The 16273-nt window shown below is 47.9% G+C and overlaps 1 protein-coding gene and 1 pseudogene across 1 annotated transcript; both read right to left on the reverse strand.

The window, feature by feature from the left end:
- Nucleotides 1-479: 479 nt before the first annotated feature.
- ECH1 (enoyl-CoA hydratase 1) lies at nt 480-16038 on the reverse strand. Its single transcript, XM_066349144.1, has 10 exons — nt 15889-16038; nt 15298-15505; nt 15066-15154; nt 3158-3282; nt 3025-3073; nt 2768-2832; nt 1510-1580; nt 1349-1420; nt 957-1107; nt 480-778 (listed from the first exon to the last, which is right to left on the reverse strand). Exons 1-10 carry the CDS (start codon nt 15938-15940, stop codon nt 674-676), a joined length of 987 nt encoding a protein of 328 aa, XP_066205241.1. The 5' UTR covers nt 15941-16038; the 3' UTR covers nt 480-673.
- LOC136381051 (akirin-1 pseudogene) lies at nt 8172-8786 on the reverse strand (annotated as a pseudogene).
- Nucleotides 16039-16273: the final 235 nt, after the last annotated feature.

Consider the following 16273-nt stretch of genomic DNA (forward strand, 5'->3'; position numbering starts at 1 on the left):
CTTGGCATATAGAAGGCACTAAATTTATGCTCGGTCTCTTGTACTCATTCCAAGCATAAATCCAGGAGGGTGGAAGTATATGGATGTATATGTACATGGATGAGAAAACCCAAAACTTAAAGAAATGAGGCAGCTGGCTGGAGTTTGGGTAGCAATGGAACCCTAGCTGGACTCGAGCACCAGCACTGTGCAGTGAGTGGGAGTCAGGCCGGGTAACACCACCTGCCTGAAGCAGGCAGGGATATCAACTGTAGCCTTTGAACCCAGACAGAGCCATGTGACTTTTCTCTGCTCCATCCATACCAGACTTTCTATTGGCCCTGGTTTGTCTACTGCCGGCTCTGAATGGTCATCACCTGCATGGCTCCCATTCTCATTGGTCAAAGCTCTCCCCCAACCTTCAGCACAACTGCGGTCCATGGGCCCCCATGTGTCTCTTAGTCCCTTTCTGCCTCTCCATCTCCAATAAGGACACCAGATTCTTTATTTCACTTTATTGTTAGTGTGGTGAAGATACGGACCTGGGCATGAAGAAATCAGCGTCATAAAGTTATAAATTGAGAGACTGGGTAGAAGGCAGCAAGGTGAGAATCTTCACTAATCCTCCCTCTCCAAGGATAAGGAAACATAGGTACAAGGTAGCACCAGGGCTTGGGACGTTAAGGGAGGGCTCTCAGAGCTTGGAGAAGGTGACGCTCTTCAGTTCCTTCTTCTCCATTGCTGCCTGGACGGACTTCATGATGTCCTGGGTTTGCAGCATGCCCATGTTCCAGGCAGTCTAGATAAAGAGGGTAAGTGGGTAATGGAAAGGACAGGTCAAGACTGGACTTGGACCAATAAAAAACGGGACATAGCAGCACACCAATCAAATGACAAGGCCTACAGAGGCTGCTGAGCCCTGATTGGTTGCTCTGGCATCGGGGAAGGGCTGTAATTGGTCAGATAGAGAGCCTCACCATGTAGTTGAGGCCCTCGGCCACCGAATGGTCGCGGGAGTAGAGCAGGTTGACTTTGGTGCCTTGAACTGCCACAGGGCTTTTGCTGGAAATCTCCGCTGCCAGGGCAAAGGCCGCGTCAAGCATGACCTCTTTGTCTGGGAATACTCGGCTGCGGATGAAGAGCATCAGGAATTGGGTCTGAGAAGGGCTCTTTCCCCTCTCTCCCATATTAGAAGTGGCCAATCACGGTAGAAAGCAGAAGACACCTCATCTCTTCCCATGAAACGGACCAATGAGGTCAGGGTACAAGACTAAAATAAATAACTCAAAGAAAGGAGGACACGGGGACCCAGAAAGCCCAACAGGCCTGGCTGCCCCTGAGCTTTTCACCAGCACATGCGCAGCCCTACCTGACCAGTCCACTGCTCAGGGCCTCGTCAGCCATCATCTTGCGGGCGGTGAAGGCCAGCTCGTTGACCAGACTGCAGGAAGGCAGGGTATATCAGGTAACAGCAGTCATTCCCGTCCAGGAGAGGCCCTTTGGTCTCCTCCCCCAGGTTTCCCCACCCACCTCTGGCTTCCGATGACTCTGGGCAGACGCTGCAGTGTTCCCACATCGGCCGCCAAACCCACATCCACCTCCTGGGGGGAGCAACCCTGTCAGTGCTTGGTTTCTGCCCAGTATTGGCACCCATGCAACCTCAATACCAGCGAAAATTCTGCACTTACTGCAGAGGTCCCACTTCACCCTTAACTCAACCCTCCCTCCAATATTCCATTCCATTTCCATCCATATACTTTCACCCATGGAGTTTCTTTTAGTCCAGAATAAAGCCCAACTTCCAATTCCTCTGCCAACTCAATTCTTCTGGGTCAACCACTTCCATCTCCAGAGGGAGTTCCTCCTTAACCGTGCTCAGTTCACCCCCTTACTGCATCCACGGGTTCCATCCTCTCTCCTGACCACTCCGGCACTGACCTCATAATGCAGTAAGCATATGGGCCTTCAGCTTCCCTCAACCTTCCCCTGGCCCCCTTCTTTTACTCATTCCCGACCTCACCTGAACTGCATGACCATGCTTAACTTCTTGCATGACTAAACCTTACTTTTTTTTTTTTAAGGTTTTATTTATTGATTTTAGAGAGAGAGAGAGATGGGGAGAGGAGCAAGAGGCATCAACTTGCAGCAGTTGCTCCTGGTATGTGCCTTGATTGGGCAAGCCCTGGGCCTTAAACCAGCGACCTCAGCATTCCAGGTCAAGGCTCCATCCACTGTGCCACTATAATTGACTCTTACTTTTTTTTTTTTTTTTTTGTATTTTTCTGAAGCTGGAAACAGGGAAGCAGTCAGACAGGCTCCCGCATGCGCCCAACCGGGATCCACCCGGCATGCCCACCAGGGGGCGTCGCTCTGTGCGACCAGAGCCACTCTAGCGCCTGAGGCAGAGGCCATGGAGCCATCCCCAGCGCCCAGGCCATCTTTGCTCCAATGAAGCCTTGGTTGCGGGAGGGGAAGAGAGAGACAGAGAAGAAGGAGAGGGGGTGGGGTGGAGAAGCAGATGGGCGCTTCTCCTGTGTGCCCTGGCTGGGAATCGAACCCGGGACTCCTGCACGCCAGGCCGACGCTCTACCACTGAGCCAACTGGCCAGGGCTGACTCTTACTTTTTAAGGGTCAGTTCTGACTAACTCTTCCATGAAGCCCTCTGGGCTCACTCCAGGCTCTCTCTAGTCACTCCCACCTCCTTAACCTGCGCTGTCCTTGCTCTGCCACTCAATGCCCAACTCTAAGCAGGATTCAAGGAAACAGAAGCTCAGGAGGATAGCTCACCTTCACCTGAAAGTAAGCATCCTGGGCACAGTACCGGATGTCACAGGCAGTGATGAGGTCCACACCTGGGAAGTAGAGGCCAGGAACACTAAACGACCTCAAGGACCAACCCCTCTACCCAGGCCACCGCCTAGCACTTTGGTACAAAATCTATCCAGCGACAGATCTGAGGCTGGAGGCCATTGGCTGAGGCGGAAGGGCGACAGCCAATAGGCATGCAGCCAAGAATGAGTTCCGGGATGGGTGGATGCACTCACCTCCGCCAATGCAGCCCCCGTGGATGGCTGCGATCACCGGTTTAGGACACTGGAAGAAAACACGAGAGGCGAAATCAGGGCTGTCCCAGGAGAGGTGGACAGGAAGGATGCCCTACCAGCTCCCCAGAGTCACCTTCTCGATGACGCTGAAGGTCTCTTGGTATTTGGCGATGAGGTTACGGAGGTTCCAGCTTATGCGGGCCACATCATCTCCTTCAGGCTGAAGAATAGTTGAAGCCATGTCCATTAGGTCGATACCTGGTGGAGAGGTGTGAGGAGACTCACTTAGCCTCTCAGGCCCTACCTAGGTAGAGTCGAGAACCCAGGCTGAGCGTATTTACACCCACAAACCACTACAGTGGAGAAAGCAACTCACGTAGGGCTTAGCGAGGGGATGTGAAATAATAAAAGTTAACATTTATTGAGTCTCTCACGACTCACTTTGTTCTCACAACAACCCTATGAGGTGGGTACTATTACTATCTACAATTTAGGTTGTAAACTGAGGCACAGGGAACTTACACCACTTGCCCAAGTCCACACTGGCTTGTGAATAGTGGAACTGTGATTTCGAACCCAGTACCACGATTCGTGCTTTTCACCATTATGCTAGATGTCTTGGCGGTCAAGGTTTCTGCCTTGAGCAATTGAGTCTATGGTGCTAGTTTCCTGGGATAGGAAGATGTGAGGTGGAGCAATTCTGGGGGTTCCAACTGCAAGACAATTTCAAACCTGACATTTCCCTCACTTGTCAGTCTCCGTTATCCCTGCTCTGGAGTCCATGGTGTGCCCTGGTCTCTGGGCTTCCACCCCCCTCCCCCAGCCCCATACAGTCTGCTGTTCACACACAGCCACAGGGAACATGTAGACACTTCAGGACCCTCTCTTCTTCCCTGCCATCCCACTTAATTAGAATGCCAGGTCTTTGCCAATACCTTACCAGCTCTGCACAAAAATCATTTCCACCTGATTAGGTGGTGGTGCAATGAATAGAGCATCAGCCTGGGATACTGAAGACCCAGATTTGAAACCTTGAGGTTGCCAGCTTGAGTGTGAGCTCATCCAGCTTGAGCACGGCCTCACTAGCTTGAGCTCGGGGTTGCTGGCTTGAACATGGGATCATAGGCATAACCCCATGGTCTCTGGCTTGAGTCCAAAGGTCGCTGGCTTGAAGCCCAGGGTTGTTGGCTTGAGCCCAAGGTCTCTGGCTTAAGCAAGGGGTCACTGGCTTGGCTGGAGCCCCTGGGGCAAGGCACATATGAGAAAGCAATCAATGAACAACTAAGGTGCTGCAACTATGAGTTGACGTTTCTCATCTTTCCCTTCCTATCTGTCCGTTCCTCTCTCACTGAAAAGAAAAAAATTATTTTCAACCTACTCCTTTGGGTACACACAGGCCTCCAACAGTTCCAACAACACAGCACATTCCCTTCCTAGGACCTTTGGGCTTCTTGTTCTCTTTGCCTAAAATAGTCCTGCCCCCTGTGGTGGTCCCAAGACTCACTCCATCACTCTATCCATGCCACAGCTCAGAAGTCACCTTCTCAGAAAGGCCTGCTTTGGCTACTGGAGCAAAATAGCAGCCCATCACGTTCCATCTCCTACACTGTCCACCTGTTACCACATAATTATGTGCTTATATCATTCAGTGCCTGTCTCCCATCTAGGATGAGAGCTCCAGAAGCAGAGAATTTCTGTCTTTTTGTCCACCACTGTATCCCCAATGCCTGAACAGGAGCTAGTACATAGTAGCTGCTCAATAAATGAACAATACAGACAGTTCCTGCCCTCATGGAGCTGCCACATGGGAGAGAAAAACACAGATGAAAACATTTTGTCAGATGATGATAAATACTATAAAGAAGGAAAATGAGAGAGAAAGAGAGAGAGAGAGAGAGAGAGAGAGAGAGAGTGTGTGTGTGTGTGTGTGTGTGGTGAGGGCTGCTGCAGTATTAATTTTAGGTGGTCAGGGACTCTCTCACTGAAAAAGTGACATTTGAGTAGAGATGTGGAGGAGAGGCAGGGAGACATAGGGACATCTGGGATGAGAGCTCCAGATGTCAGAACAGCCAGTGCAAAGGCCGGTGGGAGGAATGGCCCTGGTCTGTGTGAGGATGTCAAGGAGGCCAAGGTAGCTGGAGTGGAATGTGCAAGGGGGAAAGTGGGAAGAGTCAAGGTCAGAGAAGTGAGAAGTGATGGGGCCAGTTGTGTGGGGCCTCAGGGGCCAAGGGGTGGACAGAGATATGAGATAGTTCTGAGCAGAATCATCCTTCACTTTCTTCCTCCTGGGCTTAATCATTCTCATCCTGTTGCCTGTCCTCGAACAATTCAGTTAACAAATCTGAAAAATCATTTCCATGCATATCCACAACCCCGACTCTCGGGCTTGGTTGCCTCCACAGTTTGTTTAAATAAGTGAGAAGGGAGGAGTGTTGGCTCAGGGTAGAGCTGAATTTGTGCAAGTTAAATATGTTTAAATTGGGACCCCGTGTGTGACTTTGGTCAGGTCACTTCATCCTCTGAGTCTTCAGTGTCTTCTCTGTAAAACGAGGGTAAAGCCCTGTTGAGAGCTGACGGGGCTGCAAGGCCTCCAGGAGTCAGAGGTCAGAGGCCCTGTGAAAAGCCTGACATGTACGGCCTCACAAGTCACTACCATCACAGACTCCACTTCAGCTGAGGCCAGGTCAGTCCGACCGCCTTTGCTGCCTTGCACTCCATGCCTGAGAAGCCCAAGTGACCCACAGGGGCTTCCTCCCAGAACAAGCCCAGCTTGGCGCCTTGTGATACCTGCTCCAACTGGTTTTTCTGGTTTACCTGACTTACCTGGACCTGCAAATGCTGGCTTTCAGAACCCCTTGAAATAAAGGGTCCCCAGCCAGGGGTACAAGAGAAGTCCCCCATCTTGTTCCCCTGTGAATCTTGAAATGCTTTAGGTATCATTCATAATCACAATGAAGTTTTCATAATCACTAATAATAATGCCTACATCCAAAAAAGTGTTAACACGTATCAACATATAATACGTGCGCGCTCACTGATTCCTCACAGCAACCTGAGGTAGGTGCTGATGTTATCTCCGTTCTCTTCAGATGAGGAAACGGCCACACAGAGAGGTGAAGGGGTGTGTGCAGGAGGCAGCTATGGGAGGTGGCTGGCTGCTGGGGCCAGAGCTCTTGCTTTGAACCAGCACTCCAGATACCTGGGGTATAATCACTTAGCAGTTATTAGCAAGAACTCTGCAGCCACCCTGAGGTTGAAAATCCCAGCTCTGTCACTTACCACTTGTGAGAACTGTGTATTTCTTCTCTCTGGGCCAAAGTTTCCATACAAATAAAATGGGGATGAGCCCTGGCCGGTTTGCTCAGTGGATAGAGCTTCAGCCTAGCATATAAAAATCCTGGGTTCGAATTCTGCTCAGGGCACACAGAAGCAACCATCTGCTTCTCTTCCCTTCCCTCTCCCCCTTCTTTTTCTCTTCTCTTCCCACAGCCAATGGCTTGACTGGTTTGAGCATCACCCTGGGTGCTAAAGATAACTCAGTTGGTCCAAGTGTCAGCCTTAGGCACTAAAAATAGTTCAGCTGATTCAAGCACCAGCCCCAGACAGGGGTTGAGAGGTGGATCCCGGTCAGGGTGCATGCAGGAGTCTGTCTCACTATTTTCCCTCTTCTCACTTAAAAAATAAATAAATAAAATAAAGTAAACTAGGAATGAGCCTGACCTGTGGTGGCACAGTAGATAAAGCATAGACCTGGAATGTTGGGGTTGCCAGTTCAAGGCCCTAAGCTTGCAGGGTTAAGACACATGTGAGAAGCAACTATGGGTTGATGCTTCCTGCCCCCCCACCTGCTCTTCTTTATCTCTCTCTAAAATCAATAAAATCGATCAATAAAAATTAAATTTTAAAAAAAGGGCATGGGAACGAAACCTGTCTTGTAGGTTGTGGTGAGAATTAATTACTGGCAGTCCTCAGGTTAAGAATGAGATAGGTTCTGTAGATTTGTTCTTAAGTTACATTTGTATGTAAGTTGGAATAGGTACATTTACCTATTAAATGCAACTTAGATGTTTGTCTTAATATAGTATTTATTTTTTATCTTTCTGTGCATATAAATACTTAAAAATTTTCAAACCTAACCTACCTTGTTCGTAACCCAGGGACTGCCTACGAGTGAAGTGCTTAGACACTCCACGAATGCTAAATAAGTGTGAGCTATGTTTTCTCTTCTAAATTCGTAGTTCCATTCTATCCTTAAAACTACTAATAAACTGAGTTTCTTCTCTCTGGCCCGCCGAGTCCTGCTATTATGGGATGAGCGAGATAGCCACCATCAGCTGGGAGCTGAAACATGAGGGCACCAGGCCTGGGACAGCTACAGATGAACCTTCATGTCCCACTTCTCAGGCATGTGCTGCATGAGGGCAAGGGGTCAGAGACAGGGGCTAATACCTGCTTCTGGGTCCCTGGCGCCAGGGAGGGGCTGGCACGGGAGTGTCCTCGTGGAATGTTAAAACAGAGCGAGGAATGTGCAAAGATGTTAACAGAAGAAACAAACAAAAAATAGATCTTTTACTGTCTGCTTCCCCACTGAGTTGGGAACACCATAAAGACAGGACCTGGGGCTGTCTCAGTCATCACTGAGCTCCCAGCATGGGGCTGGGCCCTGTGCAGAAAGCTGTTGAGTGCCACTGAGGTCATAATTTGCTAAAATACTGCTCCAGGTATTTTTGGAAAATCTATCACAGTAGGGTACGGCTGTTTATTAGATGAGCAGAAAAGAAAGAGTCTGACAATGTGGTGGTGCAATGGATAAAGTGCTGACCTGTAACACTGAGGTCGCCGGTTCGAATCCCTGGGCTTGCCTGGTCAAGGCACATACAGGAAGCAACAACTACGAGTTGATGCTTCCCACTTCTCCCTCCACTCCACTCTCTAAAAAATCAATAAACAAAATCTAAAAAGAAAAGAAAGATATGCTGTGGCAACCAGAACATTTGAAGGTCTTTCAAGTCGTATAAAATGGACCTGCAGAAAAGTGTTCTCAAGTTGCAAAGCTGGAGCTGAAATGTGGTATCAAACCAGTTGCAAAAAGTACACAGCAGCCATCTCCTGAGGTCACACCTGGAACCCAGACACGTAAGAAAGCTTCAGGACATGTAGCTCGTGGCCCCATATCGTCGCATAACCTAATCATGTGCATATTTCACAAGATTCACATTCTTCTGCTCTGCTTGCTCATAACCCTCCCTAATTGTATTTTCATAGTCTTTCAAGAGACACTCACACCTGATTCCAACTTGTAGAGTAAACGTAGGCTGCTCCTTCTTCACCCAGGAGGAACCTGGAGAACTCGGTGCTATGAGTACCAAGGAGTGAGGCTGACTTTCTGAAGTAAAAGCTTCATTCTGATTAAGAACAACTTCTAAATGTTTTTACCTCCGATAATGACTATATACTTTTATTTTATTTTTATGTGAGAAAGACAGAGAGACAGGAACATCGAGCTGTTCCTGTATGTGCCGTCTGGGGATTGAACTGGCAATGTATGCACTTCAGGAGGATGCTCCAACCAACTAAGCTATCTGGCCAGGGCAATGACTATATTCTTGTTTTATGTTTTGAAAAATTTGCTCTTGAGTTGGAAGGCACCACTCACTGCCGGGTGGGATGGGCCACTGCAGAGCTGGCAGTGGGGTCTGCGCCTGAAGCAGCGCCAACTGCAATCCAGAAATCTGTATTTCCGATGGCTTTAGGCGACCCCTGTGTTTTGGTCGTTAGACCCCCGCCGGGGTCGCGACCCACGGGTTGAGAACCGCTGCTGTAGGTGATGCTTAGCTTTCCTCATGGATCTTCTCAGAGAAGATACAGTAACTATGGGCTCTGGTTGGATAAGCTACAAACAACTACTGGACAGGGAAAATTCTGGAGAGAATTATCACTTAAAAGAAGCTTTCTGGCACCAAGTGAGTTACCTGGTTTTAAAGCTTTGAGCCTGAGGCCAAGCTGCATTTGTGCTTCAAGAGCCAGAAGAGAGACTCAGGGTGACCCTAGCTGCTGAAAAGTGAGGTGGTAAATTCAAGAAAAGAGACAACCAGAGAAGGGAGTTCCCAATTCTGTGTGTAAACTGCCTGAATTGCTTGCTGACATGAAGCATGCATACAGCCCGAGAGATTTAAAAACTGATTCCAACTAAGCTGATTAAAACAGGAAACTCAACACTCTTTGGAGTTCTATAGTAGGTTCCAGAGTTTCTACAACATCTTCCAATATCCAGGATACAGTCCAAACCTACTCCAAATACAAAGAAAAAGGAATGAGACTCATTTTTTTTAAAAGAAAAGATAATAAACAGAGATTGACCTGAAGGCAAACCAGATGTGGGAATTAGGAGACAAAGATTTTCAAGCAGCCATTATAACTATGCTTAATGGCTCAAAGATAGATATGCTCGTGATAAATAAAAAGACATGAAACTTCAGCAGAGTGATGGAAAGTATAAAAAAAGAACCAAATGGAAAATTGAGAACTCTGAATGACAAAACCAGAAATTAAAAATAATCACTGGAGCCTGACCGATGGTGGTGCAGTGGATAGAGCATTGACCTGGGATGCTGATGTCCCAGGTTTGAAACCCCAAGGTCACCGGCTTGAGCACAGGCTCATCCAGCTTGAGCACAGGCTCACCAACTTGAGCATAGGTTTGCCAGCTTGAGCATGGGATCATAGACATGACCTCATGGTCGCTGGTTTGAGCCCAGAGGTCTCTGACTTGAGCAAGGGGTCACTGGCTCAGCTGTAGCCCTCGGTCAAGGCACATGAGAAAGCAATGAATGAACAACTAAGGTGCCGCAACGACAAGTTGATGCTTCTCATCCCTCTCCTTTCCTGTCTCTCTCTCGCGCATGCGCTTTTAAAAAAAAATTTACTGAACAGATTTAACAGCAGAATAGAGATGACAAAGGAGTCAGTGAATCTGGTCAATGGAAATTACACAGCCTAAGGAACAGACCTGTGGGACGATCAAAAGATCTAACAGAAATGAAACTGGAAATCAGTTCATGTGTGTTGGATAACTGCATGAAAGCATGTTATTATTATACCACACTTTACTGACAAAAATTTTTAAAAAGACTCTCAGAAGTTGAGGGTTTTAAGTCCAGACTCCAGACTTCCTGTCATGTTCTGTTAAGACTAATTTCTGAGTTGAATGTTTTTAATTTCAAAAAATGATAAAAGAGGAAGTTAGAAGCTGCTGAAAGAGTCCTGGATAGGTGGTGCAGTTGGTTACAGCATCATGCCAATATGCCAAGGTTGTGGGCTGGGTGACTCAGTGGATAAAACATCATCCCAGCCCAATGAGGTCATAGGTTCGAACCCTGGTCAGGGTGCATACGAGATGGAATGATGAGTTGATGCTTTTCTCTCTTTCTCTCCCTTACTCTCTCAAATCAATAGAAAAATTAAATTTAAAAAGCTGTTGAAAACCCTAATTAAGGACTGACCAGTGGTGGCACAGTGGACAGAGCAATGACCTGGGATGCTAACATCCCAGGTTCAAAACCCCGAGGTCGCTAGCTTGAGCGTGGGGTTGCCAGTTTGAATGTGGGATCATCAACATGATCCGAAAGTTAATAGCTTGAAACTCAAGGTTGCCGGCTTAAAGTCCAAGGTTGCTGGCTTGGGCAAGGGATCACTGGCTCAGCTTGAGCCCACCGGGCAAGGTATGTATGAAAAGCAATTAATGAACAACTAAAGTGACGCAACTATGAGTTGATGCAACTCACCTCTCTCTGTTCTCTCTCTCTCCCTCCCTCCCTGCAAAAGAAAGGGAAAAAAAAAAAAGAAAACCCTAATTAAGACGCATTGCTTCTCTGATCTGTGGTAGTGCAGTGGATAAAAGTGTGGACCTGGAATGCTGAGGGCTTGGGTTAGAAACCCTGAAATTGCTGGGTCAAGGCAGATGTGAGAAGCAACTGCTATGAGTTTATACTTCCTGCTACTATGCCACCACGGCTTTCTCTCTCTCTCTCACTTCTCTCTAAAATCAAGAAATAAAATCTTTAGAAAAAGAAAAAAAGCAGCATCACTTATAATGAAACATTTATATTTTACTCCCTACCCGATCCTTCTAGAAATTTGGAAACTCTGAATGGTTATTATTACTATCACAGCAATATGGTTGTCTGCATAAATTCAATAGGAATATGTTCTGTTTTATAACAGGACACAATTGGAAACTGGTGTATTACCAAGACTTTGAATGAAATGCCATGTTTGAGAGAGACGTGCATAGACTCTAGAGAGCATCAGAAAGCTTTAAGGACTTAAGATTAACTTTGGAAGCCGATAAAAGCTCCTTGGCCTGGTATCTTACTCACAGGGTTCACAACAGTCTTTCTAGAAAAGGAACAAAGGAAATCGATAGGTATTGCAGGCAAATGTTGATGGCTACTGTGTAGCTTGGCCTCTTAGCCCTGAGAGGCTAAAGTTCAATCTGGAGATTCCTCATGAAATTCCAGAAAAGCAGATTTAAAAGAGTCTATATGATCAATTACTATTCTTGTCATACTCACGCACACAGGCCAAATCTATTTATTTATTTATTTATGGCAGAGACAGACAGAGGGACAGATAGGGACAGACAGACAGAAAGGGAGAAAGATGAGCAGCATCAATTCTTTGTTGCAGCACCTTAGTTGTTCATTGATTGCTTTCTCATATGTGCCTTGACAGGGGGGCTATAGCAGACTGATTGACCCCCTGCTCAAGCCGATGACCTTGGGGTTTCTGAAACTGGGTACTCTGCGTCCCAGTCCAACGCTCTATCCACTGCACCACTGCCTGGTCAGGCCAGGCCAAATTTATTGAAACTAGATTTATACAATAAATTAGTCTTTAGTTATCTTTGATAAAATGAGGGTTATTTTATTTTTAAAAAATTATTGATTGAGCCCTGGCCGGTTGGCTCAGCGGTAGAGCGTCGGCCTAGCGTGCGGAGGACCCGGGTTCGATTCCCGGCCAGGGCACACAGGAGAAGCGCCCATTTGCTTCTCCACCCCTCCACCGCGCTTTCCTCTCTGTCTCTCTCTTCCCCTCCCGCAGCCAAGGCTCCATTGGAGCAAAGATGGCCGGGCGCTGGGGATGGCTCTGTGGCCGCTGCCTCAGGCGCTAGAGTGGCTCTGGTCGCAACATGGCGACGCCCAGGATGGGCAGAGCATCGCCCCCTGGTGGGCAGAGCGTTGCCCCATGGTGGGCGTGCCGGGTGGATCCCGGTCGGGCGCATGCGGGAGTCTGTTTGACTGTCTCTCCCTGTTTCCAGCTTCAGAAAAATGAAAAAAAAAAAAAATTATTGATTGATTTCAGAGAGAGGAAGGCAGAGAGAGAGACAGACAGACAGACAGAAACATTAATCTATTTCTGTATGTTCTTTGACCAGGGATTGAACCAACAACCTTTGCATATCAGGACAATGCTCTAACCAACTGAGCTATTTGTCGGCCAGAGAAAAAATGAAGGTGACTTTAGAGAGAAAAATTATTTTAATAGGAAGCATCATGCCCAACTGTGGATAGTAGATTCCAATTTGGTTGTCTGTAAAGTCTTATTTTTTACCTGCAGATCAGACTGGTTCCTGAATTTTTCTAATGAAAGTTTTTGGCTGCAGCCCTCCTGATAGTGTTTTGTTCTTTTCCCATCCTTTGCCTTGCAATTATTGAGAACTAAAACTGTTTTTCTGAGCCTTGCAATTACAGACCCCAGCCAGAAAACATAATGTAAATTTCAGGTAAGTCATCACAACAGCTCATGCTTAGACAGTTTCAGTGACTGATGCTGTATAAGCCACACGAAGAGCTTGCTTGAGTTGCTGTCAGCATGTTTATCAGGGACATTCAGATAGCAGATCAGGGGAATCTGTTAGATTGTGACTGCCTGCCTCCATTTCAGCAAAAATGAAGCTCTAAGCTTTTTTCTTTTCTTTTCTTTTCTTTTTTGTATTTTTCTGAAGTTGGAAACGGGGAGGCAGTCAGACAGACTTCCGCATGCGCCCAACCGGGATCCACCCGGCATGCCCACCAGGGAGCAATGCTCTGCCCCTCCGGGGCGTCACTCTGTCACAACCAGAGCCACTCTAGCGCCTGAGGCATAGGCCATGGAGCCATCCTCAGCGCCCGGGCCAACTTTGCTCCAATGGAGCCTTGGCTGCGGGAGGAGAAGAGAGAGACAGAGAGGAAGGAGAAGGGGAGGGGTGGAGAAGCAGATGGGCACTTCTCCTGTGTGCCCTGGCGGGGGATCGAACCTGGGACTCCTGCACGCCAGGCCGATGCTCTACCACTGAGCCAACTGGCCAGGGCCGAAACTCTAAGCCTTTTATCTGGAGGTCTTCCCTACTGGCAGTCTTAAAGACTCAGAGACTAACTTGTGGTTTGCTCTGAGTATTACTTAGAATACAGGTATTCTGGCCTAATACTTAATCTACCATGGTTGTGGTGCCCCTCTAAGGCTCAGGGACCACTGCCTGACCAGGCGGTGGCGCAGTGGATAGAATGTCGAACTGGGATGCAGAGGACCCGGGTTCGAAACCCTGAGGTCACCAGCTTGAGTGTGGGCTCATCTGGTTTGAGGAAAAAGCCCACCAGCTTGAACCCAAGGTCGCTGGCTCCAGCAAGGGGTTACTCGGTCTGCTGAAGGCCCATGGTCAAGGCACATATGAGAAAGCAATCAATGAACAACTAAGGTGTTGCAACGCGCAATGAAAAACTAATGATTGATGCTTCTCATCTCTCTCCGTTCCTGTCTGTCTGTCCCTGTCTATCCCTCTCTCTGACTCACTCTCTGTCTCTGTAAAAAATAAATAAATAAATAAATAAATAAATAAATAAATAAGGCTCAGGGACCACTGAGGAAGAGGTGGGCATGACAAATTTGACTCCATCTTATGAGCTAATAATCCTCCCTCTTGATTGAACCCAGATTCCTCAAGATTGAAGATCAAAAGAAGGGGAATTGTAAGCACAGAGAAACCCTATGATTTTTTCTCCTTTTGATTCAAACTGGCCTCATCAAGCACCCAGACTCACCTGTCTGCCTCCTCCCTTGCAGGACAACTCGCTTTATCATTAAGCCCTCAGGATAATGATATTTTTGTGTGTGTGTGTGTGTGTGTGTGTGAGAGAGAGAGAGAGAGAGAGAGAGAGAGAGAGACAGAGGCAGAGAGAGCCAGAGAGAGGGACAGATAGGGACAGACAGGAAGAGGAAGAAATGAGAATCATCACTTCTTCATGGCAGCACCTTAGCTGTTCATTGATTGCTTTCTCACATATGCCTTGACTGGGGGGTTCCAGCAGACAAAGTGACCCCTTGCTCGAGCCAGCAACTTTGGGCTCAAGCTGGTGAGCCTTGCTCAAACCAGATGAGCCCGCTATCAAGCTGGCGACCTCGGGTCTCAAACATGGGTCCTCCGCATCCCAGTCCGACGCTCTATCCACTGCGCCACTGCCTGGTCAGGCGTGGATAATGACATTCTGATCAGCATCAAATAATCTTAGGAACAAAGCCTCATGTGTGTTGACCACAGAGACAGAGTTCTGGATAAACTAGAGATAACATCCAGGCCTCAGTTCTGTTTTAGCTCCAGGCCCAGAAAAGCAGCCAAATGGCACTATGGCAGACATCAGGACTAAATGCACTGATTTAGCTACACTCTACCCAAGACTTGATCTTTGCCAAAATGTTAATACTCCCTCCTAGCACCAACCAATCAGTAAAGACCATGACCCTAGCCACGACCTTGACCATGACCTTAACCACAACCTTAACTCCGTGAGTCATCATGATTAACAATTTTTCCCCGATATAATCCATCCTCTGGAAGCCATTGGGAGCCAGGTCTTTGAGTATTTAGCTAACTTGTCTTTAGTTGTGAACCACTTCCTAAAACTAAACCTTTAATTCTTTGCTGCATTTAAAAAAAAATAAAGAAGCATTGCTCTATTTCCAGTAGGAGGGGAGAGGTGGGGATGGGAGTGCAGTATACCCCATACCTGCAGTGAACATTTTTCCTGCACCAGAGATCACCACAGCCCGACAGTCAGCATCTTGGGAGATCTTGTTGAAACACTCCACCATCTCACTGTGGAGGAACAAGGAGTGAAGAAGGGCTGTGTCTGGGGTGGGAATTCTACCCTCCTGTCTGTTTCCCATGCTCTACCCCTGCTCAACCCCTCATTCCCTGCCTCCTCCTGCAGTCAGGCCTCCAGGATCTGCAGGCCAGACCTCCAGAAGGCCTTGTTCATGGCATTCCTCTTCTCAGGCCGGTTCAGCTGTACGTGCAGAATGTGTTTCTGGGCAGCTGTCACCCGAAGGGACTCATAATTGTGATGTGGGGCTTCACTGCCAGCTGCTCTGGAGGCCTCAACTTGTGCAGAAGAGCCCATGGGGCGAAGGCTAAGGTTTAGACCCAGGTGGGTGGGGACTGTCAGTCCTGGGGAGATAAAGAAGAAAAAGCTTTTGATAATCCCAGACTGGGGAGCACTTTCAAGAACAGAGGGCACACATCTCAGTGACACCAGACTAGGGAACATAGACCCTTAAAAATAGTTTAGGCAGATACAGAGTTTAAGATTAGGGATGCAATTATCAACGACTTCAATCTGAGGACCACTTCAGACCTTTGATCCTGGGACTGACCCCAGATTGGGGACATGGGCCATGGGCGACCCGAATGTAAGACACATACCTATAGATCTAGGGAGCCCTTGGAGTACACACGGATCCCTGAGTTTAAGGGACCCGGACCCTCCCTGTCCTACGATCTCCATGATAGCAAGACAGTGCAGTGGACCCCCAGAGGTCGAGGTGACTCACGCAACGTCAGCAGGTCGCGGAATCTGCGAGAAGCCGCCATGGTCGCCGCCATCGCTACTGAGTTGTTGGAGTTAACTCGACCGGACAAAACCAAGGGGAGGCACAAAGGCAGCCATGTTAGGGGAGGGCATCGATGCCGCAACCTGACGGCGGTGACGCCCCTCCTCCTGCCATCTTTACTAAGGGCAACCGGAAATAGCTTGCTTGGTTCGTTGACAGAACGGACCTTTAGCCCACTGGGAACCTGACCTAAGAAAGTAATTCACACTGCTGATGGATGGACATGCCTGCATAAAGTTCATCACAGTGCTGTTTTATAATGGTGTTAAAATTGGAAACAGCTAAAATGTCCAAGGACATAATAGCAGAATAACTGCAGCCCTGA

The sequence above is a fragment of the Saccopteryx leptura genome, chromosome 9, assembly GCF_036850995.1.
Source record: "Saccopteryx leptura isolate mSacLep1 chromosome 9, mSacLep1_pri_phased_curated, whole genome shotgun sequence".
Classification (NCBI taxonomy): Eukaryota; Metazoa; Chordata; class Mammalia; order Chiroptera; family Emballonuridae; genus Saccopteryx; species Saccopteryx leptura.